The 26,046-nt window shown below is 40.5% G+C and overlaps 1 protein-coding gene across 1 annotated transcript; it reads right to left on the bottom strand.

Annotated features, from left to right (window-relative positions):
• parvaa (parvin, alpha a) lies at positions 1-25,792 on the bottom strand. Its single transcript, XM_085464743.1, has 13 exons — positions 25,595-25,792; positions 16,428-16,517; positions 16,092-16,162; positions 15,759-15,861; positions 13,773-13,913; positions 9,538-9,653; positions 7,172-7,230; positions 5,816-5,835; positions 5,672-5,733; positions 4,385-4,453; positions 3,993-4,094; positions 2,098-2,170; positions 1-839 (listed from the first exon to the last, which is right to left on the bottom strand). The coding sequence occupies exons 1-13, from the start codon at positions 25,728-25,730 to the stop codon at positions 763-765; spliced, it is 1,119 nt and encodes a 372-aa protein (XP_085320869.1). The 5' UTR covers positions 25,731-25,792; the 3' UTR covers positions 1-762.
• Positions 25,793-26,046: the final 254 nt, after the last annotated feature.

Below are 26,046 nucleotides of genomic sequence, written 5' to 3' on the forward strand. Positions count from 1 at the left end.
TTTAGGGATTGAAGTATTTATTGAATTTAATGCACTAAAAACATAAACAGATGCATTATAGAGAGCGTGTCTGCACAGATGTGACATTGGCTTGAAAGTAGAATACAACATACATTTAATATATTCAGTCAAATTTAACTGGTCTTATAGAAAGATGTGAAAACTTATAAAAAGTGTGATTAATGCATATGCAATTTATACTAAGATAAATTTAACAATATAAAATACAGTAAAGCGAGCAGCTGCTGAGCAAAACAGAGCTTTGGTCGAAATGTTTTGAAAGGAAATCTGGAGCATTAAGACCACTGCGTAGCTGGTTAGCACAGTATCAACGTATTAAGAGCTGACAGTGTTCGCATGTTTAAATAAAGGCACTTTCCACATTTCATAAAAAGCAATATGAATGAAATAACAAAAGAAAAAACTGGAAAACCAAGTAGTGTATCAAAATGTACAATAAATACAATTAAACATTTTATTTTCTGAATTAAAAACGTACAAATCCGCCTCACAGGATTACCTCTGTGTCGTAGTCAAACACCAACAATGGCTGTTATTTAGTTCAATGTTCAATTCATATTGTAGAGTCAGAAATTTCAAAAATAAACAAGACAGACTTGTGTTTGATTTACTATCCAACAAGCAAAATGTGAAGCATGCACTGAGTTAAAAATAGTTTTTCATAGCAATACAAGGAAAAAGGTATTAAGCTTCAGAACGTGGTCCATGTTATATAGTGTTCCCTGCTGATGCACGTCACGCTCAGTCTACGTTTCTGTACCTGGAGAAGAGGTTATAGAGGACGCGCAGTGTTGATTTGAGGTCACAGTTCACAATATCTGAAGGACAAAGGAAGGAGAGTTACACATGGGTACATATATTCAACAAGGGTTCAACCTTTTAAAAGCAGTCAGCAGTAGTGTGGCTGGATTTCAGTCGAGGTGTATGACTGTCCCTTTTTCTGCACAGCAGCAGCGTAATTAGAAGGAAAAGCAGCACTACGGATGATGGTTTAAGTGAGCTTAAGCCACTGGCACAGTTGGAGATGTTGTGGCACCACAAACTTATAAGTCACTACTTTGCACATGGGCAGCAACAGATACCTGGATGACATGATGATGATTTTCATCATTCTGGTCTGAAAGTATGGTTCAGTTATTGTGATTCATATGCGATTATAGACGAGGCACATACAATCCTTTATGAGGGATGCTCGAACTAACTTGGCTGTGTTTTAGCGACTCCCCTGCCAAACAACCACATCTCAAACAAGTATCATACGTGCACGTTGGGTTTAAGCTCAGTGACAAAAAGATCAAGTTAAGCTCGAGACATTTAATCTCAAAAAAGTCTCAACATTATTACCTTCTTGCCATCACCATCTTTTTCTGCTTTTATGATTTTTTTGGGTACTTTACTTTGTATTCTCATTATGATAATTCTGTGTTTTTGTTGTACTAAACAAATGATAGGACCTAAAAATGAATGACAACTGTTTATACTTTTTTTATAAACCGTTGTCATCCAAAATAAAAAAGCATAACAAATGTCAAGTGGAGGAAAAAATATCGATTAGCATGTTTGGAGCTACTTAGAGCTGTAAATGATATTTTGAGTCATGGGTTTGTGCAAACGAATGAAAAGTGGCCTACTTGAAAAATAAATTTAAAAATAGCAGTTTAGTAGCTTTACAAATGATAAAATATTGTAGAAAATATTTTAAAAATTTAGCAGCGGGTTTAGGATATGATGTACTTGTTTACACATTGTACACTCAGTAATGTAAAGAATTATAAAGACATAATGAATACAATTTAAATAATTAAAATTAAAATAAGACTTGTTCATATTTATTTATTTATTTTGGTCAAAGCCAAAGGAACATGGCAAAGGTTTGTAACCCCAACTCTAAGCTGGAGGGATCTTTATCTGCTTGTATGTCATTATAAGCAATCTGATCCTTGGCTAATAAAAGATGATTGATTACTGCAGCTAAAAAGTGAACAAAAACTAGTGGACCCTGGTGTGTCACCACATACAGCAGTGTATAAAGAAGCAAAGGTTCAAAAGCACAAATATGTTGAATGAACATCCTACCCTCAGGTCGGGGCTTTGGTCTCTCCAAACCTCCATCCTGCATCAGCTCAAAGGAGAAGGACACATTGTGAACCTGCAGACAGAGTGAGGAGGCTGCTGAAGGAAACACGTCGCATACACGCAGAAACACAAATCGTACAAACTGCACACAGGTCCTCGTTGATAAGGGAACATCCTCTGTGGGCCGACGCGGCAAACACAGCACGGCTCTGTTCTGTAAGATCATGAGCCTTCAGCAGCTGCACAAACAATCTGCTCCCTCATTTATCAGTGGATACATTACACCAGTGTCACTCAAAAAAACCCTCCTAATGCTGGGAAAGCGATACAGTCACATTCTTCATGCTATCAAAGGTGAATGAGTAACAAAGTATAACGATATATTTCAAATAGCTGCTTGGATTTCTTTCCTGTTTGTTTACTATGATTTTGTTCTTATTAACTCTTCTAGGTGCCCCAAAGGAAACAAAAGAATCTTTAATGGCGGCTTTAAAGTCCTTCAGCTCATCTTTACGCTGCCTTTGTACATTTACCGAGCAATGTATGCCAGTGCAAAGTGGAGACATGGGATTTCTCCAGAAAACTGATAATTATGACGCCGGGAAGCTGAGCTGATATTAATGTGGGTAGGACCGGACTTGTGTCCAGGTAAACTGCTTAAAGGCGGTTAAGATTTTTCACATATAGTGCATTTAGACGAGCAGATGTGCTCTCCTGTTGAGGAAAGACTTCTCAGCCAGTCTGACTCAAAAAATGGGAATCCAATCACAGGGAAGAGGTTGAAAGAGGTTTTCCATTCCCCGCACATTGTGTCTGTCGGTGTATGCTCTCCCTGCTGTGAAGTACTAAAAGCTTTGCCCAACAAGGGCTTATTGTGTGAAAAGCGTGACCTTAGCCCATCTAATAGAAAAAAGAAAGGAAGAGCCTGGAGTAGAGATCCACTGAGCAGAAGCAGGAGTGCTTTCTTGATGCCTCGTGCTACTTTGCACAGCCCACCCCTGGTGTATCGCCCACAGGCCTCTGGGGCCTACACACACACACACACACACACACACACACACCCCGAGTAAGAGCTGAGCCCCTAAGCCACTCCAGTGTTTCCCTGTGCAATAGGAGATTACAGATGCTGTGGGGCTGGTGCCTGTTCTTCCGGGCCAGGAATGTCTGTGTGTGTGTGTGCGCGAACGAGCAGTTGTGTACATTGAAGCACCCGATGCCCATTTTGCTTCGCAGCTTGGCAAGGGCAGCTGGCCAAAACCCAAACAAAAGGCTACTGTGGTGTCTCCGCAGATTGCCTGCTCAGAATACCGTAGTACTACAGAGGCCAATGGAGAGGAGAGATGGCTCTGCAGTGAATGGGCTCCGGGGAAAACGGATGGCATTTATCAAGCTATTGAGAGGAGAGTGTCTTGGCTCCAAGTATGTGAGGCTCCTCAGAAATGGAGTATCGATTTAGGCGTGTTCCCTAAACTATAGGTCAGGACTAAAGATTGGTGTCGGCCATGTTTCTCACAGATCTCTGAAAGAAAAATATTAGACGGCGGAGCTCACAACAACAAGTTTACTATCCTGCTTCAAAAACAAGCTAACAGTGCTGCATTTGTGTATTCTGTGACGTCTGTGCTGTTTTACGGGTGAACGACTCATCAAATGTCACGACAGCCTTTTTATTCAGCAACAAATACAAAATAAGTGTGAACTGACCCCATACAGATATGCACGCACATCTCTAGACACTGCACTACAGGGGACATCAACCATGCATACCTCTTCTAGTCTGACGCTTAAGCCCCGTACCTCTCTGCCTTATAGCTACAAAGGTAAAGTCCTTGGAAAATAGTGATCATATTGAGGTACCGTGTTTTTGGTGAGACATTTCTTTAACCACCGTTTACCTTTTGGTCAAAATTCTCTGGTGTGAGAAAAAAGTTGTAGAGCGGCACAAAGTATCCTTCCAGCAGCCCCATCAGCAGCACCAGATAAACACCATCTGCAAACTGAAACAACAGCACAATAGCGGGGGCGTGTAAGAGAATTGTTCAAACGAGTCGAACTGGTTTATAGACATGTGACATTGAGCACGGTGTTTACAGAGTTAACAAAAGAGATGTGACATCATCAAATGGCTATTAAAACCTACAAATATCATTAAACAGTGAGCCTGCGTGTGTGTCAGCGTGACAGCTTTTAATCATCCAAACGGGGTAACAGTTGTCGTTGAAAATATCATCTGTCAACCTGAAAACCGATCGCATCGTTTCTGTGTGTATTTAGGTGTGTGACGTACCTGCGTGTCCAGTTCAGACACCTCCAGGTTGAGCTTGTTCAGGTGTTTGTTCACAAATGTGATCAGTGTCTGAGAAGAGACAAAGGAAGGTGTCAGACACACAAAAAAAGTGCTTCAAAGATGAAGAGGAAATAGTCCAAAGAAACAACAAGACCCTGCAGGGTGTTCCAGACGGACCGGCAACAATACGCAAGGTTTTCACAACTGACACTAAAATATCCTCAAGCTTCCTAATTTTACAGCGTCTGAGCAAAAGATAGCTTTAGATATTACTATAGAATTTGTTGTCAAAGGAGCAAAAGCGTCTGGACTTCTTGAAGTTGCTAGAAGACGTTTCACCTCTCATCCGAGAAGCTTCTTCAGTTCTAAGGTCAAATGTCGGAGAGTCCATTTCACAATGAGCTCACCCGAAACCCTGGCTGATTGGGACCCACACCTGTTTTCACACCTTGGCTCATGTGATTAGAGGACTATCAGGGGGTCCTTTTGTCCCTCTTTGGGGGGATACTCCCACTGGGTTTAAATCTGGGACTCTCCGCCATTTGACCTTAGAGCTGAAGAAGCTTCTCGGATGAGAGGTGAAACGTCTTCTAGCAACTTAAAGAAGTCCAGACGCCTTTCTTTCCAAGCTCCTTTGACCACGATGACCTGGATGGTTGTGTCACGGTTTGCAGCTGCATTTCAACCAGCGGTGTTCACATCTGATCAGATTTGAACACAGAAAAGTACCGTCAGATTCTTAACCACCATGCAATACCATCTGGAAAGCATCTGATTGGCAACATCTTCATCGTTCAGCATGACAATGGTCAGAAACACACTGTCAATGCAGTTAAAACAAACAAAACTACCTGGATAGAAAAGCACATAATCATGGATTGGCCTGCCCAGAGGCAGTGTGGGATCACCTTAACATAGAATGTAACAAAAGGACACCGACATCCAAAGAGGAGCTTCGAATGTCCTTCATGAAGCCTTGAGAACTATGAAGACTACCTCAAGAAATTTCTAGAAAGCTTCCTGAGAGAGTTAAGACTGTGTTGAAGAATAAAGGCAGTCACTTTCAAGCTCGTATCTCCCCAGACTCAGTTTTTGCCTCATCTACCGTGTTTCTATCTATGTTTTGCATGTTTAAATAAATGACTGCCCTTTTCACCATTTTGCCAGGAAAACAGAAAAAGTAAAGGGGTGGCTCGAGACTTGCACAGTACTGTATTTAGATTTTTTGGTAAAAATTCAGTCTTCCATAGTCCCACATAGTACAATGCTACTGCAGAGTCTCAGTACCTTCTTCACAACACTCAGCTTATCAGGAGCGTGGTCAAACAGGGTGTCGAAAGCATCACGCTCTGTGGAGAATAAAAATAGATCACCGTGAATAAATCTGGGGAAAAAAGTGTTACATAAGTCACTTCTTTCAAGAAAACCTACCATGTCTGCCAGAGAAGGCCCTGAGAAAGAAAAAAGGGAAACAAAATGTGTCAGGTAAACTGATTTTTACATCATCAATTTTGCAATATTTACACCACACAAGAGGGAAAAAACAAAACGAAACACAAACGCTTCCAGTTCAATCGCAGAGGAATGCAAAAGGATTATGTCACAGACATAACAACACAATAATGTAGCTGCGGTCTCATAATTTGATTAACAATAGGCACATGTATACTTTGGGTATTCAAATAACCTGGGTATCATCAGTGGCATGGTCACACTGAGCACATACTGCAGCACAATACAATAATCTCAATAGGACAACAATGCAGGGAATTAATACAACGAATGAAGATGTTCAGGTTTTCTATGGGAATGGAGGGCCTCTTGTCTGTTATTACAATGTTAGCACTTTGGAGGACGTTGCTGTTGTTGGAAAGGGTCAGGTGGTTTTGGAGGGTAGGGAGCAAGTGCAGCACGAGTGTCCCGGAGGAAGAGATATCGCAGCGGGCAGACCAGCAAGAAATGGCAGAGACACACACACACACACACACACACACACACACACACACCCCCCCCCCCAGAAGCACTCCCACACACGTTTATGGTGTAATCTGTGATGGCAAAGGCAAGCAGGTCTGGGCAATGGTCCTGGTGGTGTGGTAATAACTGTATATCCACTGTGACCATGTGAGTGTGTGTAAGCCTCAGTGCATGTGTGAGTGCGTGTGTTTTATTAGCAGCCTCCATCTACCATGACAAAATGTGTGTGTTGGCCTGCCGTTATCACCCTCGTTGCTGCTGTCAGGCTGCAGGACAGCCTCGCAGGGAGACAAACAGTGTGTGTGTGACAGAGTGTATGTGTGCGATTTAAATAGTCTAATTCTTCGGTTAAGGGTGCCATCACATCTCTTGTTCAGATACAATGGTTGCCTGCTCACCAGTGCACAATATTTCTTCTGAAAGCCCTCATAAAACACAGGAGGCTACTCAGATTCTGGTTTTTGGGTCTACAGTGCTGTTATCATTGGGACCGGTGTGACAAAGATACACAAATTCATCCATTCGCAGTCTTGTTTACTTCTTTGTAATTATATTCGGACATCCAGTATATCCATGGTTACTAACCTGGCTAGACTATGACAATCGACCAAAAATAGACACGGGAAAGGATTTCTGTCGAGGTCTTTAGTCGGGCAGTGTGCTCCTTTTTATTAATGTGAATAATGTTTTAATGCAAAGAATCATATCGAGCTGGTTCCTTTTTATCACCAGCACTAACATGTGTCAGGCTGAGTGCAGCACATGTGTTGTGAGGTGTAAAAACTGAGTCACACAGTGGAGCGTACTTACTCTGTGTTGCCTGTGATTTCCTCTTGAATTTGCCTTGATTGAAGGATGCCCTCTCTTTTCTGGAAAAGATAAAGGGAGGATAGTAAGTTCACGTGCAATACATTGTTTAGCTTGATACAAGTAGAACCTATTTTGAGCCGTTCACAAAGTGACACCACAGCAGGTAGCCCTACATGTTTGACTGATATGCGTCTCCTGCTGGGATCGAACCAGGAATCATTCACTTGTCAGCCTAATGTAAAAACCACAAGGATTACAATATACATCTTATGATGTACCTTTTTTTATTGTTTCTTAATCCAATTAATCTATTTTTATTTTTAATTGTTCTCAAATTTCAGTGGATGTGCCTCAGGGTTAATTTTATTTTAATTACTTTCCTTTGTTTTGTCTTTTTAATTGATTCGAAATTGGTTATTTGTTACTTTTTCTTTTATTACTTTGTGCTCCGTCTTATAATCTGCTTGTCAGTCATCTGTGTACATGAAAGGCGCTATGCAAGCTAGTTTCACTGACTGACTGATTGACAGATATTATGCTAACTAATGCTACCTCAATGCTGGGGATAATTTAAACTAAATAATCTATAAAAACCACTGTAGAGTCACGTATGTAAATGTCTCCATCGTGCAGGCTGTCTGATGCAGCAGGTTTTTAATATACGAGAAAATGCTGACAGCAACTGTTACCTCAGGAAGTCAGTCAATGTTTGTGGAGTTTATATAGTTCGATATAACGATATATATCGGATGACGATATAAAAACGTCTATCGTTTCATTTTACGCTACCGTTTGTTTCGTGGTGTCGCAAAATAAACTATTTACGGCGATATTTTTTCATTGTTTTGATGGTCACCATAGTGGCTATATTAATTTCTTAAAGTTCTCTTATATTTAATATAACCACACTACGGACAGACAAGCGCCTGTGTTTATGTGTTGTCGTTAGCAACAACGACAGTAAAACCATCGCGTGCCCGCTTGTTTATTTTCCACATAAACCTTTCACAATAAAGCTCAAGATCCTGTTGAGACTTTTCAAAATAAACTGAATCACGTGAAAAAGTGTGCAGAGTATTTACAAATGAGAAGCAAAAAAGAGCCGCCAGGTGCTAAAAAAAACAAACAAACCTTAGACTCAAACAGGACAGGCTTTTCCCCGCAGCGCGCTGTGTAATAAATACTCACAAAGAAAACGGCGGCCGTTACAACCTATGTCTAAAAATGTGTAGTTTCATGCATCAGTTAAAACACTCGACTCCAGATACACGACACGCAGCTGGAAACACTTCAGCTACCCAAGAGTCACAGAATTTACAGGAAATGTTAAATGTGATTTATATCGTTATCGGGACGATATATGTTTTATATCAGGATATGAGATTTTGGTCATATCGCACAGCCCTATAAGATGCCATCTCTCCTTCTTTCTAATGATTTATTCCAAGTGTTGATTGGTTGTGGAAAGGATTAGTCCAGGAATATAAACCCAAAGGAGGCGGGGCATGTGATCGGGTCTTCGTCCTTCTCTCCTCCTACCTGATCTCCATAAGCACCAGCTTTATTCATTTATTGCTGCTATAGCTTTGTATATTAAGTACAGGCTGAGTGGGAGTTACTGGCAGTGTTGCTTATTTTTATTTTAGTTTTTCTGGACTAGGTTGAGGGAGAAGCTGGAATGTGACGGCCCATTATGTGGCTGGTTCATGGTCTTCTTCCTCTTTTGTTTGTTCTAGCGCCCGTGTTCTTTTGTTTCTTTCTGTCCTTTTGTGAGTAACTATGTTCCTGTTATTAAAAGCTTGATGAATGGCAGCAGCATCTCACATGTTGGGTTCCTTTGAGCCATAGATTTAGGGAGCGTAACATCAACAACCTAATTTCTACATCAATCTATCCTGTCACTGACTCCATCTTCATTGTGGTAAAGCCTTTATTGAAAAATTGTCTTCTACAGACATTTCAATCTTTACTAGATGTCAAATTTTACAGCTAAACTCAGTAAACATTAACGGTGCTGAGACTTTTGTGTGTCCCTGACAATTAATGGTGGAGAAAAAAAATTTGATGTTCAGACCTCGTCTGAACATCATCGAGGTCTGAACCTCGTTGATGTGTGTGCAGAACAAAGCCCAGAAAACACAATCACGTATTTTAAAGTGCTAACTCGCTCGTAAACATGCAGGAGAGACACAATACGCTGTGTCTTGTTAATGTGGCCGTATGCTGCATGCATTCAGACTTATCCAGTGTTTAAAATAATACACAAATACTGCTCAGTAAAACCTGGTGCTCGTGCCGAATTAAGGAGAACATGCCTGATTTTTTTATAAGCAGCAGATTAAAAAAAAAAAAGAACGTTCACCAACCTGGACGACGACTACTTGAATCGAGACGTGATCCGGCAATCTGATCGGTGCTCTGAAGTGTTGCGACAGCGCCACCAGCAGGTGCAAGATGGCAACTATGCTCTTAGCATGAACCGCTAATGTAAGAAAACAGAAATAATAGTCAGAAACAATAACTAGGAGATCTGTGAGATCAGGATTTTGCTTCACACGGGGGTTTCTGATAACGGTGAGGTAAGTCTGTAAGCTGTAGCATAAAATGAGAACAATTAGTGTTTTATTTACATCATTATAGGTACATTATTATTATTTAAATGTTAAATATATCAAAAATCATCCCACAGATCATACTGTGGTGGCCCTGGAAGCAAGCACTCACGTAAAAAAATGTGAACCAGAATTAGCACCTTTATATTTCTATTACAAACTTTCTCTGTCATATCTTCTATTTTTGTGGCATTTGATAGAGTTAAGTATTAGTATTTACAGTACAAAAGAGTTTTGTATTTGTGTTGTGCGCTACCGATTTAGTCAACAATTTCAAATGTCACATAATGTCGTCATTCTTCAACTAATGTCACCGACACACAGCTCTTTCTACACCATTTCTTTCCCCAATCTTTAGCCTTTGTATTTTTTAAATGTGAATACCTCACCCAAAGCATTGGGATGCCAAATAACAAGGCACATATTTTCAATGGTTTTTTTTTTAAATATCGTTCAAGGAATTTAGAATGAAAAGTTTTACGTGGCAAGGTCGTGTACATACAAACACAAGATGCCAAAAGTTGCCTTGAAGCGATATTATAAAAGCTACAAAATACGAGCTTCAGTGAGGAGGGAGAAAGCACAGAAAAACAGAGTGAGAATGGCTGCAGTGATCAGTCAGAAACACTCAAGAGATGTGCAGTTAGCCATCCAAACAAAGATTTACCTTTGGATACATCAATCAATCAGGATCAATTAACTGTCTAAAGCAAGCCTTTGGTTGTTCCAAATGGTATTGGCAAATAAGAGAGGAAGCTAAAAGCATTCATAAAACCTTAGATCCCTGCTGCATGAGGACCTAAATAGGCAGCATCAGAAAGGGTTTTCTACGGCCTCTGGATGTGAGATGAAAGCAGGCACAAACAAAATTGATTAAAAGAAAGCTCCTCAAATAAAAGGACAGCCAAATCAATTACATTCTGTGCTATTAACTGTGCTCTTTAGCATATTTGAAGACATCTCGTACTTAATATCTTTTCAAGGACACAGTTTCTACAAGAGGCGCATTTAGGAAAGCCTGATTTTTCAGTTTTAAAAGAACATAACAAAATCAGTTGTGTTCGTTATCCTAAAGATTTTCTCTGTGTGTTATTACATCATTTTTTAATCTTTCTTTTGTATTTTATACCACATAACTGCTTTCGGAGGTTTCTGGGTACTTAAGTACTCACTGGGTAACCCAAGAGCCTGAAACATTTTTACTGCTGCAGTCTCACATTTTTCTTTTAGTCTTGTTACAATTTGTTATAGTTCCTTTGTAGCATACTGGAAAGCCTGGACTCTGTGCGTCCTGTGGTGGACCAATCAATGTACACAGTTCATCTAAAGACTAGAAAGTACTCCATTGGCGACTCCATTGGTTGCAAAAGACACAGCTCTCAGTAATCCTATTCCTGATCATTTTATGGGCTCAATCTCTCGTTTCAGAACATACGAAATGAACCTCATTCAGTAAATTATTGTCATTATTAGGATCAGAAAGAAGTTTTACTCAGGGTATGCTCATGTTCGAACAACTAGCTGTTAGCCAATGAGCCTGCGGTGTCCTCAGCTTCACAGTCAGATCCACATCTAGTTTCAAAACACCAAGTCTGATCTCAGTACTAGGGAGCCTCACCGTGCAAGTTCTCCTTGCTGCTTGGGGAAAACACAATCTGCCAAGTACCTTAAAAATCTGTAAGTATTCTTTGTTGCACTCGTGTGTGAAGTTAGCTGATGAACAGACTGTTGATGGCATTATTTCTGGGCTCATTCACACTTCATTGTCAACGTCCAACTTCCAGTACTATATGCTGCAGCTAATGACGAAAGTAAAAAGGCAGTGTGCAGGGAGCTCAACAGTAATTATTGTTACTCACTCTGTCAGATCAAAGAGTGCCATCAAAGGACAGATGGAGAGCTCTCTTAACATGCGCGGCTACACGGTTACATCTCAGCAGGAAGCATATTAATCCAATGGACAGATGAGTACATTCAGACACAAATCCTTCAAATACCGTTTTCCACACAGGAAGGAAACAATGAGGGTCATGACAAGCGCCAGATTTATACAGTTTTTCTGTATAAATAAATAATAATTCACAGAATAACAAAACCACCACTCCACCTTGTCAGTGGAGACAATGCGTGGTAGTGGCTGATCGATGGGTCAGTATTAGTTATCTGCTTATCTATCAACCCCAGCATTTATACTTGATGATGAAAATTTAAAAGTAAAGAAGAGACAGGAGAAACACCTTTCTCCTGCTATACGTGCTGATTTGACATAGTTTATCCAACACAGAGGACTCTGCAACTCGTGTTTGGAAAGTCACAAACACAACAACCAGAGGGGTGTACTACAAAGCCAGATTAACGATTTGTGTCGATGTTAAAGCCCAAACTTATCCTGAACACATGACCTGGTTGATAGCCGGTTATGTTACAGTTTCAGTTCAAAGCTAGAAGATGGAAGCGGCGTGTTTTCGCTGGTTCTTTTATTTGCAGCTTGTTCTAAACTGCAAATAAAACCCCTGGATCGAGTGCAAACTGTCGATGCACTGTAACTGTATTGTGCATGCATTTGTTTGGAGATGCAGAAAATAACAATATACTGTGAAATAACACAGTATATAGTACATTACAGTGCAGTATAGCATAGTAAAAAAATCTGTGTAAACCAGTGTGGTTGTTCTTTAAAAAAAAAAAAAAAATTGCGTAATATTAGATTCTAGTAGAGTAACTTTGTATGTCACAGTTCAATATAAGCCTTATTTATCTGATATTGGGTCGTGTTGCAGCCCGTCAATTCAGCCTCTAATTGAAACAAGCTGCTTTAGCCGACCTCCCTTTAATTCGACTTTCTTCTGAAGAAACACGTCATTTTGGATTTGTTGGCAGTAACACGTCTTTTCCTCTTCTTTTAACAACAGTCTGTAAATGTCCATGAACTGAGGAGGACACAAGTCCTGGGACTTTTGGGAGAGAAATGCTGTCCCATTGTTGTCTGATATAAAATTCTATCACTCGACAATCCTGGGAATCTTTCGTCATATTTTACGTTTCATATGTTTTGCAGCCAGACTCTTCTACTGCAAACTCATGCTATTGGAATAGACGCAGTATGCCGTTTATCATTGTCTGCTGAAACTTGCAACACTTTTCCTGAAAAAGACGGCCTCGGGACACTGATGCGGAACTAAATTAGCGCTGATACCAAGCACGGCAGTCGATTTCCTGTTTAGTCTGTTTAGTTTAGTTGTTTTTTTAGACATGTTGCTGCAATCGAAAACAAAAAAGTACTGGCAGCGACCAGTGCTACCCCTCAGCCTCCTAGCAATTGCAGCTATGCTATCAATTTAAAACTGTCGAGTCGCCTCATTCTCAAGTTATCACATTCACAAACTCCGGTGTCCACTTCACCTCATTAAAACTTTGTTTGATATGAGCATTCACTATTATAATGGTATATACATGACAGAAGATAAGAAAAAGCAGAAAAGAGCCACAATCTATTTTTGTTAGTGTTGGGTCACTAGATGATGAATATGAGTGAAAGATTTCTACTATGCTGTATCTGCTGTGTGTGAAAATATTTAGTTTTTTTAATTTTATTTATTTTTTGCCATCTATCCTTCGACTGTTTTCCTCTTGTAGATGCAAACATCATTTTCCCCACAGGGATTCATTAGGTCCTGTCATATCATCGCAAGTGTTACATAACAGCATATTGTGTTTCACAACAGTCGTTCAAATGACTGGAGGACAGATGGCTCACCGTCTTAAAAGAAATTTCAATTTCATCAAATTAAACTAATACATGGAGATAGCGGTGCAAGGACTTCACACAGCACAAATACAAAATGCAGCGCATCTCACTGTAGTGTTTGCACTGCATTCTCAAGGCTAAATAACTGAAAGTGCACGACAACAAGACCAAAACCAAAAGCTGCCTTTGGCGAGACGACATTACTGTAGGAATTAATAAAGAAATAATGAAACTTTCTTACAGTCAACATTCCAGCGGATGTTTCTGGTGGAGAGTTTGAGAGACTCGTTGATCCGCTCTAAAACCGTCTGCAGCTTCTGTTTCTGGGCGATCTCTGATTGGGTCACCTCTGCCACGTTCAGTTTCTCGCCTTCAAGCTTTTCTAAAAGAAGAATTTACAGTAAATTTTAAACTCAGAATTTCAGCTATCAACTACTAATCTACTACTTATCAGATCGACCATCTGCCACCATCTTACTCTATCCCTAGCATGTTATCTTCATTATATCCAAGAATCTTTTCTTTTCTCCTGACTGGCAGCATCGTCTACAACATCCTTTGTCCAGTATATCCCATCCCCTCCTCTGCGCATGTCACCCTTGACTGCTGTCTTCAAACCGCTCAACCTGAGCTGCCCCTCTGATGTACTAATCTTGTCCATTCTGGTCATTCCCAGTGGAAATCTAAGGATCTTCATCTCTGCCACCTCCAGTTTGGCCTCCTGTCCTTTTCTTAGAGGCACCATCTCCAAACCACACATCACAGGAGGAGTCACAACTAGGGCTGGGCCATATCATACCGTTCACAGTAACACCGGTATAATGTCAGGCAATGATAATGAAATATCGCAATAGAATATGGCATCCGCAGTGCCTTTGTTTTCATACGCACATGGCTGAAAAAACATGGCGGCGACGGAGAATGAGTAGGGCGAAAACGGATCGTTGAATGAAACAGATGAACCAGGATTGGTTTGTAAAAATGCTGCAACTTGAGTGGTGTGGAACTGGTTTAGCTTTCGTCCATCAGATACACACCAAAGCACATGCTAGCGGTAGAGCATGCTAGTGGGCCGTCGTTATTACCGTGTTTTTCAGAAAATACGGCACACTTAAAATCAGCCTTTGATTTTCTGAAAATCGACAGTGCCCCTTATTCCCGTGTGCCTTATGTATGAATTCTGGTTGTGTTTACTGACCTCGAAACGATTTTATGTACACGGCGCTCGAAAATCTGTCAAATGTTTCAGTGCGACTTTCGTAAGCTACGAAGCCGCACCGCTTGATGGATTATCGGAGGAGCATTACGGCTATCGTAGGCAGGAGCCTGGCGGAGTGATACGTGCTGTGCTTCAACATAATATTACCGTATTGTGTGTATAACCTCTTTTTAAGTTTTGTGGATATTATACATGGTTATGCTGAGGATATGTCGGCCAGTTTCCACTGGAAATGCCTTTTGGTTAAACTGCCAGCAAGGAATTTGCATTTGCACTTTTATATTTCTATATAACTTTAATGCACATAAAAAAAACAGCTGCTTGTTTAACCTCCTAAGACCCGAACTCTTTCGTGACATGCATTTTTAATTTTTCTTTGTTATTTGGGTTGATTGGGACCTAAAGAATGTAAAAACCAGATTTTTTTTCTATCTAATTTTTGTTTTTGAGAAAAATGAGATCCACATAAGAGGACATTTGTTTCAAACAGTGGCAGAATAATGTCCTCGTAAGTGGATATTTGGTGGAGGATTTTTGCACTAATAAAGCTGTGGAGTTGTACAGTATTTTGTCTCGTGTCAGTTATATCGTTATCGCAAATTTTCAAATGTATATCGTGATAAATATTTTTGACCATATTGCCCTGCCCTAGTCACAACCATCATGTAAACCTTCCCCTTCAATCTCGTCACCATCCTTCTGTCACAAATCTCCACCAGCTCCACCCTCCCTGCACTCTCTTCTTCACCTCTCTTGAGCACCGTCCTCTGTTTTGAATGGTTGAGTGACCTACACTACCTTTACTCCCTGCATGTTCACCTTTCACCTGTCTCCCTGTTATTCACACACATGTATTCTTTCTTGTTTCTAATGACTTTCATTCTTCAGCTCTCTAGTTCATACCTCCACCTCTCAAGGTTCTTTTCCCACCTGCTTCCTGCTCTCATCTGCAAACTCCCATCTGCAAACTCTTTGTCAAACCACAACAATGTGCGAAGGTTAAGTTACCAAACAGCTTCTGCAGAACTTGACCATCATACAGATCCTCAGCCAGATCTTTAACAATGATCCTCTCGCCCACCAGAACGTCATTTATCCAGTCGATCAACACCTACGCAGGCAGAAGAAGAAACAGGTGCTTCATTGGGGGCTTACAATGTTATATTTTTTTATGATACAGCTCAGCTACCTTTAAATATACCTCAATATATCCTTTAAAGAAACACAAAAAACAAATAAAACGTAGAAATTATTTTCAAAGCTTTACTCGGGCCCTTAGTCTAAGTTGTTAGGAGATGTAGCAATATAGAAATTCTTAAATGGCAGGTCAAAAAGAAAAACCTTCATGAGCTCCTGCAGTTTGCGGTCATTCTTGGAGTTTGGGTCCACCATGGTGCGCACCTCGTTCTCCTCTGTTGGATGAGAAAAAGTTGGCAAAATAAACCAAACAACAGTACAAAGCAATGGAGCATTAAAGTATCTCAAACTGTAGATCCCAAAATGCTTTGGGTTAGCTAAAAATACGATTATATCCTTCATTTATCCAGGTACGAGTTGGAAAAATCTCTTTTCCAGGAGGCCCAGCCGAGAGGGCAGCAGAAATTACAACAAATATAACACGATTAAAGAAACAAATACAAGTGACATTCAGCACATTGAGTGATTTAAGCTGATTACCGAGCATGGTGTCCTCAGGGTCCAGCTCATAGTGTGAAGGGCTGAGAGGAAGGTTGATGGCATTTATCCCCTCCTCCTGAAGCTCAGACACTAGAACAAATAAGTTACAATCACACCATCAGAGTAAAACAATCACATAAACAATCAAGATATAAGACATGCTGAATTTTTGTTAGCCTGTTCTTTAAAAAACATGTATTTACATCTCATGTGTCAATAAACATCTAAACTATGAGAAGAGTGAAATTTTGTGGGTTTTTAAATGTTAGCCAATTGTAGAAGAATAACCAATAATTCAGAAGTGCTTCAGACTTTCACAAGCAGCTGAGCACTCTCATTTTAACAAATAATTATTTAGTAATAGAAAAATCATTTCCATTAACCATTTCTGCCATGAACAGACATACACGGACACAGATAGGCAGACACATACACACTGGTCTACAAAAAAAAAAAGTTTTTGTTTCTAATCACTGACATTTTGACACTTTTGAATATCAATGTATCAACAAAATGTCTGGAATTTCAACTCTTGCCCACCAAAAGTGTTTTAATGTCATTCTAAAAACAGGCCAGAACGCAATATCAGAGACATGCAAAAGATGTGTAGCTCAAAATAAAGCAAGCCCAGTATGCTCAAAAATCTTTGAGGCACCTGATTTTGTGCTTGTTCTGAACCAAAAACATTTACTCATCGTGCTCGGATTCAATTTTCTTTGATATCAGTTTTTCACTTTTATACCTTGATGAAATCTTGCCCTATGCTCATTGCTGTCATCCAGATTTAGTGGGAATACAATACATGAGGATACAAAAACTGCATCTTCAGTAACACTCTGATACACTTTCAGAAAGTTATCCCAACCCAAAAAAACCCCAAAACAAAACTGTTGACAACCTGCACGAATGCTGCTGATGTAGTTGGCTTCGGTTTTCCTTTGAACCCATCGTCAAGCATCAACGCCTTCCTTAATTTTAGCTCCACTTTTTTCTTAAATGCTGAAACGTGACCTCTTTTCTGTCCAGTCACACTAGCTGTCCAATACTTGGAACACCATAACTAAAAAAACCAGGACGTGCTAGACGAAAATAGTCACCAAGTGAAATTTATTAGAGGTGAAAGAATCCCAGCAGCACTGGCTTGTTGGCCAGTGTTATCAAAAGCACCAGGAGAAGAAATTAAACCAGCTTTACTTCAAAAAATAAACAGTAAAAAGCTGTGTGACACATCTTTGAAATGCCAATCAATCTGATAACTCTACATGCAAGGCACACCAGCTAAGACAAAGACCAGAATTATAATCATTTGAGGTGTTCAGCAGTAGTTCGGACGTCCCCCCGATTCCACGAATAAGTGTTGGGAGCCACTTGACGTCAACCAAACACAGAGCAGTGCTGCTTCCTGCTTCTCAGTGGGCTTTAAAGCAGCCCAGCATGCCCTCCTTCACAGCATGTCAGATACCTGAGGAGGTTTGATCGCTGCTGATCTGTATGTGTGTGTGTGTGTGCACGCAGTGGAGTGAACATCCCGTGCATTACTCTGCCTTCACTGGAAAAACATCCTCTTAATCAACACCATCCACAAGTGCCTGGATGTACACTGTGTCTCCATGAGCAGACATCACATCACACAGAGGTGTATGCGAATATTCCTACAGAGCAACACACACCTCACCCTTTTCAATCCGTAAATTACCACCAATTTACCCACTTTTGTTTCCCCTGGGACAACGTGTGAGTGTTGTGGAAAAACGTCAAGCTTCAATGAGAAGGTACAGTCAGTGATGCAAGTGGTAATACCCTCCACCTAATTCCCCTCAAGAAAGTATTCAAGATTGACAAGTCGTTTGCCAGCGAGCATATCTTGAATCTTATAATGACCAGAAGTCAAAATGACCCCAATTTTCTTTTCAGTATGACCCCAAACAAACGACTGATCCCATAAACACATCAATGTTACCCACAGACTCTTTTTGCAACCTTTGCAACTGTATTTTGTAGATAAAAGTGGTTGGAAATCAGGTGACAACGAGCTAGTCACCAAGGCTGGTGAACTTTTTTCCAGTCCTAGAGACTCGGGATGGGATAACCTATAAGTAAGCTTGAAGTTACTTAATTTGAATGCAGTCCAGCTAATATCTGCTGCTTGATTTACAAGGTAACACAAAAGAAAATACCCCCAAACTGAAAAATGTTCTCAGTTTGCTCATCTACAATGATTTAACATGAAGTTATAGCAGGCATACACCGGCCTGTTTTAATAGATAACAAATAGCTGCATTGCTGAGGGGGGCATGCTGTTGCATGTATACACAAGATCTATCAGACAACCCCGTATGTATGCAGTGGTAAGACTACGAGAGAGGCTTTTTAGCCCTTTATCTCAGCCAGAATCATTTAAAATCATTTAAACCTTTGTAACCTGAAGTACACAGCAAGAGTACACTCACAAGGTATGCGTGCTTTCTTGTATTTTTCTGCCCACTGCAGATCTGCTGACAAAGACGCAGAAAGTCGAATGGTCATCAGGCCAATTAGGTCTGATTGTAATCTGGAAAACCCATCAGCTACTCTGCTCGCTAAGTCTCTGTGGAGAAAGGCCAATATTTCCGGGCTCTTGGTATAGCCGGCGGATATCCGGGCAAGTACTTCCTGTACCATGTCCTAATCATTGTTTACAAATATGGCCTTAATTTTAAAAAAGCTAACAAAGAGGAACGTCATTCCCAGATGTACAGCTACACCAGGGAACAGCTAAAGCACCCACCCATTATTGGCCTGAGTAAGTTGATTGTTTAGTGTTTTGTTTGCGTGATTTTTATTTCTTTTTTATGATGGCAGTTATTCTTATTTATATTTTCAATCCTCCAGGAAGAACAATGTTTCACTGTAAACCTATACAAAGAGACACTCATTCAAATTTATTTTAAGTTATCATAAAAGTGCGATATTACAATTTTTGGTCATACTGCCCAGTAGGTCTGCACAATAAATCGAAAATTTATTGTCATCACGATATCAGCCTGCGCGATGGGCCCATCGCAAAAGACGACGTAAACTGCGATAATTGGGTACCTTAAAATGTTTACACACGTGCTTTAAAGAATTTACCAATCAAAGAAACCCCTTTACACATTTGACCAGTCGAATAGAGCCCTTCACGGCATTAACCAATCAAATGGATTAGAGGCCCGCTTCCTACGCAGGTGGGGAGCGAACAACGCTGCAGCAACGAGTCACAGTTGTAAAGGCTGAGAGCGAGACGCATGACGAGAACGCTACTGACTATGAACTCGTGCCTAAAAATAAATAAATAAATAAATAAATAAATAAATAAATAAATAAATAGTACCTCGCTTGTTTGGAGGTACTTTGGATTTGATAAAGACGACGTTCTCCAAACACAGGTACTAACTGCATTGAGATAATTTGCAGTATAATTATGTTTATTTAAAACTAATTCTAGAGACCGGGAAGGATGTCTTTCAGAATTCAAGCCTCAGAAATCTTTTTATGGGGGCAATGTTTCAATGTTAAAGTGCACTTTGTTGTTACACTGCTAATACAGCAGCTTTCATTAAATAAAACTGTTGCAGTAAAACGGAAATTATGTATTCATTTTTGGGGGTTGTTTTGCTATTTATTTTATCGCAAGTCATATCGTTATCGCAGTATTGATCACAGTTTTCGCACATCGCAGGTTTTCCTAATATCGTGCAGCCCTACTGCCCAGTCCTACGACAAGCAATGCCTTTGGGACTCACAAATGCAAGATCTCTTTTGCTCTTTACCTTTATACATTGAAAGCCTGCTCAAACGCTATTGGTCAGTATTGCTAAGAATACCAACAGATACCAGTACCAAAAAACTTGTCTCATGCCTTTGGGTTCTACATATTTATTAGAATTAGATAATTAGAAGAGATGACCACGTTTTGAATCAGGTTATCAAACCCACCTTCAAACCAGGTTTCTCTCACATTATTATTATTATTTTTTTTGCAAAACAAAAGTGTATACTGGGTTAGTAACATGCGCCACTAGGCTACTAATCATCGCTGTCATCACTGGTTGGTACCAAATTTACTAGTCGTTTAATCTAATCATTTAACATTTTAACTAACGCTCAATGCCAGTAAATGATTGTGTCCTAAACATTACGCAGCCTTCTGCCACCAGGTGGCGCATTGTTGTTGAGAAACATTAAAAATCTGTTAATCTAGGCCTCGTCTTTTTGCTAACACTATTAGAATGAGATCGCGGATACAAGCAACAGAAATTAGCTTTCTCCAAAAGGCAGATGGGCTCTCGCTTAGCAATAGTGTGAGGAGTTCGGTCTGCCTTCTGAATAAGGCGTTCCAACGACCTCCTACCAGGAGTAGGCCCAGTTTATTCGTTTTTCATATGTTATTATTTCTTTTTGTAATATTTTAGTAATACGTGAACATCTTTTGTAGTAACAGGTCTTCATATAATATTTAACATCAGGTTGTTTTAAGTGTTTTTCTTCTTTGTTGCCTGTTTGGAGTATAACGTGTAACGTGGATAACGCAGGATACGAGGCGCTGCACATTTAAGTGGCATGATTCATTATTGAAGAATGTGATTAATGGTTTCAATTATCTTTATTACTTGTTTTTGACATTTCCTATTAAACAGTTCTTAAATTTAACTTAACACCTGAGTGATTCTTAGTTTTAGATTAGTCGGTTAGTCTAGTTTTATTTTCCTTATTTAGTCGACTGAGAAACTAGTCGCCAGGAACATCCCTAATGGGGCTAGTTCCTCTATTCTTCTATTTCAATCACAGTTCAACAAAGACACATATGGAAAAAGGGAATAATTTTTGCTTTCTGTGGTCTACTCTACATTTTGTAACTTACAAATAACCTGAAGACCTGTGAAAGCCACCCTCAGCGGCTGAAACTTCAGTGTCTCATGTGGGGGTACAGCTGCGGTACAATGACACCATACTAATTAGCACAATGTGATATTACTGTTAACCACCACTTGTGCTATTTAAGGTAGAGCGACTTTGTTTAACCCTGGCTAGGTGCTGAGGAAGTATGGCGGGTAGATTCATCTGAATATGGCATTAATTCACTCCCCTGCTGGGATTCTGCATCGAGCAAGATTTTGCTCACCCCTTTTTGCACAACAGATTTCATTTAGTGACATTACGAGCGCACTGAAAGGGATTAAAAGGCATCCCGAGTCTTCTCACCACACATCACTCCACTCCACCCCCTCCTCAGTCCACTGTCATAAAATGAGGATGCGTATCCATCCGCTTGGTTAAATAAGGGTAACACAATAAATAGCTGCATGCCTCCTGTCCAGTGCTACATATGGGGGAAAGATTGCATGCTGATGTCCTACCTGGAGGGCATAACGCTCCACAGCCCATGTCTGTCTGTCTCCGTCCCCCAGTCACAAGCATCCTCTCCTGGCTAGCAGGACCAGCTCTGTCCCCTGCGTCTCATTCTCCACAGGCTGAGCTCTCTAATAGCTTTAATACACCGACTGACCCCAAGATAAATATTAAAATTGTTTGATTTTTCACAGAGGATATAAAATTACCTCCCCTGATTCATGTATTGTATTTGCTCCATACTCAGTGTACACAGTTCTGCAGAGCCCTCGCTAATGCTCTGAAACCTCCTGACCTTCTCCTCTCTTTTCATACCACCTCGTCCACATCACATAGCTCTCCTTCCCTTCCTTCACATCCCCTCCAACCTGTTCCCTTTCTTCCTCTCATCCAGTCATTACTCCCGTTCCAGTCGGCGGCCCCTCTCTCTCCCCGGCACATGCAGAGACAGCCATAAATGTCACATGGACCTAAATTTATTCACTGATCAGTACGAGAGCGATCAGCCCACGTTTTCCATCAAATCATAGAACACACTGCAGACGTCCTACACACTGCTCTGTGCATATATACTCTGTGTGTGTGTCTGTGTGTGTGTAGGGGACATGAGCCCGTATTGATATAATGAGATTGCATGCATGTCCTATGGGCAAAGCAAACATAAAATGGGGCTCAGCTGTGCAACAGTATCCTGACTGACAGAAAGTAATCATCCGACTGAAGGGGACCTTTCTCATTCCATGATAAAACCTGGCCTTCAACAATGAATGTCATCTGTGGAGCCTGTTGTATTTCCAGTGCAAGCCGGCATGGTAATAAACTGAATTGAGCATTTAAAAGAAGCCTTTTGGAAGACACGTTCCTGGTAGTTAAAATAGAGCGGGGTTAAAGAACTATTACAGAGGAAGATGAAGCGGGCAGAGGTGTCCATGAGAAGTCGAGTGAATCGCTATGAGCTCCACAGCTGCTATTCTGTACCTGATCCTGACCTCTGACCATGTGGAGCAAAGCGAGTAAGACCGAGTGCATTACAGATAACTGCTGGTCAACCAAATAATCAGTGTCTTCACCAGCTTTTATGACAAATGTTTCCAGAGATATGCTGATGGTACCGAGACATCATTCATCGCTCACAAGCTGACTGATCTTAGTGTTTTGAAACCAGACGTGCTCTGCTATCTATTAAACCATTGTAGGATTCTACTAGAGCATCTTTAAAGGATTCACAGTTCGAAACAAGCTGTTTTACCTCTCCTTCCTTCAAGCCAACTTTCATCTGTAGGGCCTCACAAACAAAACTTTGGCCAGCAGGAGGGTGGTGCTTCTGTGTAATAACAAGAGCTGAGTTCCTGGACCTTACCATATAAATAAGCTTGAATTCCTTGTACATACTCAATATTTGGAACTTTGCCCATGTTTAATATGATCATCCACAGCTGAAATAGTGCATATATGACAAAAAGGTTCACTTTAAATAAATACAGACTGAGGCAAATTAAAACAAGCAAATGACGCACACTCTGTTAGACTTTTGCAAAGTGTCCTGACATCATAAGGGCTTGCATGGCTCTCCAGTTTTTAGAAGAAGCGGTTTTTGGCAGCACCACTCGCACCACCCCTATAGATCTGGATTCCTTGGCCCAGTATATCAAGCCAACTATCACAAAGCTAGGGGTCAAAGTGGACGCTGACCTCTAGCTTGACGTCAGGGCAGCTGGCTAAAATAAAAGCCAATTCTTTCTAGGCAACACTTTGACACAGTAATCCACACCGTTGTCACCACTCGGCTGGAGTAATGTAATGCACTTTATATGGGCGTTAGTGGTTCCTCCATCGCTCGTCTCCAGATGGTACAAAATGCTACTGCCGGTCTTTTAATTGGCACATGTGAATATGAGCACGTCTCCCTCCATTGGCTGCCCATTCCTTTTAGAATGAATTTATTTGCTAATAAAGCCCTCAGTGGTCTTGCCTCACCCTCCTTCTCTGAGCTACTATGTCCTTATGTCTCTTATCTAGTCTTCTGTACAGCACTTTGGTTCCTTGTGGGTCGTTTTTAAAGTGGTTTACAAATAAAGCTAATATTGTATGGTAGTAAGGCATTACTCAGTCCTCCCTGGAAATAATTCTCCATGTTTTTGGAAATATACTGAAAGGAGAGTGGAGAGCTTGGCCTAATATATCAGACCAGAATGAATGAATGAATGAATGAATGAACAAACTAGGTTGCCAAAGGGTCCACTGGACATGCAGAATATAATTTTTAAAACGGAGGACAAAACTGACATTTTTGGACTTTCAGCACCAGGAAGCTTTAAGCTGCAAGTCATTGATAATGAGCCCATGAGAGTGGTAACACAACAGTTAATAATTTCATCCAAGCCAGAGGTCTGAACTACAGATGTTTCCAAAGTAAGCTGGTTATGCCAAGCAGCTCTGCTGGTCTGTTTCTTTGTAATGACAGTCGACTAACTGAATGTGGAAAAACTAAGCTGAAGTGTTGAAACTGACCGTATTTTATATTAACACATCTCAGCCTGTTTATCGTCTATTTAGTAAACAAATGATTCATCAAATGTGAACGTTTTTGGGACATATTAATATTTCCCTTCAGTAAAAGAAAGGGATATATTTTTTTTTAAGTGTTTTCAGGATTCTACCTCTTTGTGACGAACTCAGCTGCCGCGTCCTTTCCACGGGCTATGTGTCTGTTTTCTTTATGAGTAATGCATGCCAACACATCTGTGTTTGTTACATAACAATCATCCTTTCCTCTGCATACCCAAAGACCAGGCGGACACAGACGTGAGGCTGTAAATTCCAATTTACACCAGACAGGTGGCCAATGACCTGCTGGATGTTAAGAGGTTAACACATCTCAATAGTTCAAATCAAAAGTTTTGTAAGTGGACGTTTGATTACATATAACAATAATCCAATAGTTTGGAAAAAAAATTTTTTGTTACTATTTAACTGTTTTTACTGTTCTTGCCCACCTGAGATCAAATTTAGTGTATGTCACCCACAAACTACAATGAGTTTGAACAAGTGGCCCCAATTTGTTACCGATCTGCATCTGTATGTAGCTTGTAATTATGCTGAAATAACTGCAGCCTGTATGTCTGATCCAAAGTAAATTTCTCTGTTGTTAAAGTGAAATGTTTCTTAGCTGCAACACAAAATGTTAAGCTGCTAAAAGCATGATCCATAAAACCAACCTCACATGAACTCTTTATTACCTAAATTAAATTAGTTGACCCGGTGGGAGCACTCTGGAAGGGGAAAAAAAGAGACTAATCCACATATAAATTGTCTCTGTATATGTATACCTCCTTTAACAACTAGTTTAACGCCCAATGTGTCTCCTTATTGCCTTCCAACTAAGTCAAACTAAAAAAATAAAAGCTGTTGTGAAAGCACGATGGGTGCTGCCTCTACAGTGGTTAGCGGGCCTGTGTTCCCTCTTGCCTCATTCCTCACTTATTACAGTAGTAGCGGATTCAATACCTTACATGGGTACAGACCACACAGCCTGCGGCCATGAAAGCACACACAGGACACCACACGTTGTAGTTAAAGAACTTCTTCTAAGCTTAAACATAACCAAGTGCTAAATATGTCGGCTCTCTGAAACTTCAGTGCGTAGTAGTGACTTTTACTTTTTTGGAGGCTGTTCATAGAGTACAACGCTGTGTGCACATACTATAAAATGTGTCTGTAAGAGGGTTTAGTTCAGAAAACAGTGCATTCAGAGGAGCAGAAGAGTTGCTAGACTGTTAACTTTGTTAGCTGTTTACCTTCTTTGGCTTTTTTCCTTCTTACCAAAGTTCCACCAAGTTTCCCAAGGAAAGAGTCATCTTTCTTTCTGGAAGACGGAGATTTGGGCGTCGGAGACTTAGGAGACGAAGGGGACTTCTGAGGCGAAGAAGCCATGGCCGAAACGACAACTAAATCCGGGACAGTTAACTCAAAACTGTCCGAGTTGACGTGGAAATCAAAGTTTGTTAGAAAGTCAAAGTAAAAAAAAAAAAAACTAAGGGAAAATCGCTGTCCACTCCCTAAAGCGGAAACGGAATTCCAGACATTTTCTCCCGAGGTTGGCTGGAGTGCGTGGCCCCTCCTCTGCGGAGGAGGGCTGGGAGCAGGCGGGAGGCTTCTGACCGCGGGAACAGGGTCCAACTCGGTCTAGAGCTGTCCTGGGAGCAGCAGGAGGTGAAAATAGGAGGCAACAGAAATAGATGCAAAAGAC

Source organism: Copadichromis virginalis, linkage group LG7 (assembly GCF_057382275.1).
Source record: "Copadichromis virginalis isolate Kocher_CV1m ecotype Utaka linkage group LG7, C_Virginalis_male_GT1.1, whole genome shotgun sequence".
Taxonomy (NCBI): domain Eukaryota; kingdom Metazoa; phylum Chordata; class Actinopteri; order Cichliformes; family Cichlidae; genus Copadichromis; species Copadichromis virginalis.

What these genes read in the sequence shown, in the direction of transcription:
- parvaa (XM_085464743.1), bottom strand. Translation starts at nt 25,730, where the DNA reads ATGGCTTCTTCGCCTCAGAAGTCCCCTTCGTCTCCTAAGTCTCCGACG. An exon ending in AGTTCTGCAGAAGCTGTTTG is followed by an intron (nt 13,914 to 15,758) that starts GTAACTTAACCT and finishes TTCTTCTTTTAG; the next exon opens with AAAAGCTTGAAGGCGAGAAA. An exon ending in GAAATCACAGGCAACACAGA is followed by an intron (nt 5,836 to 7,171) that starts GTAAGTACGCTC and finishes TTTCTTTCTCAG; the next exon opens with GGCCTTCTCTGGCAGACATG.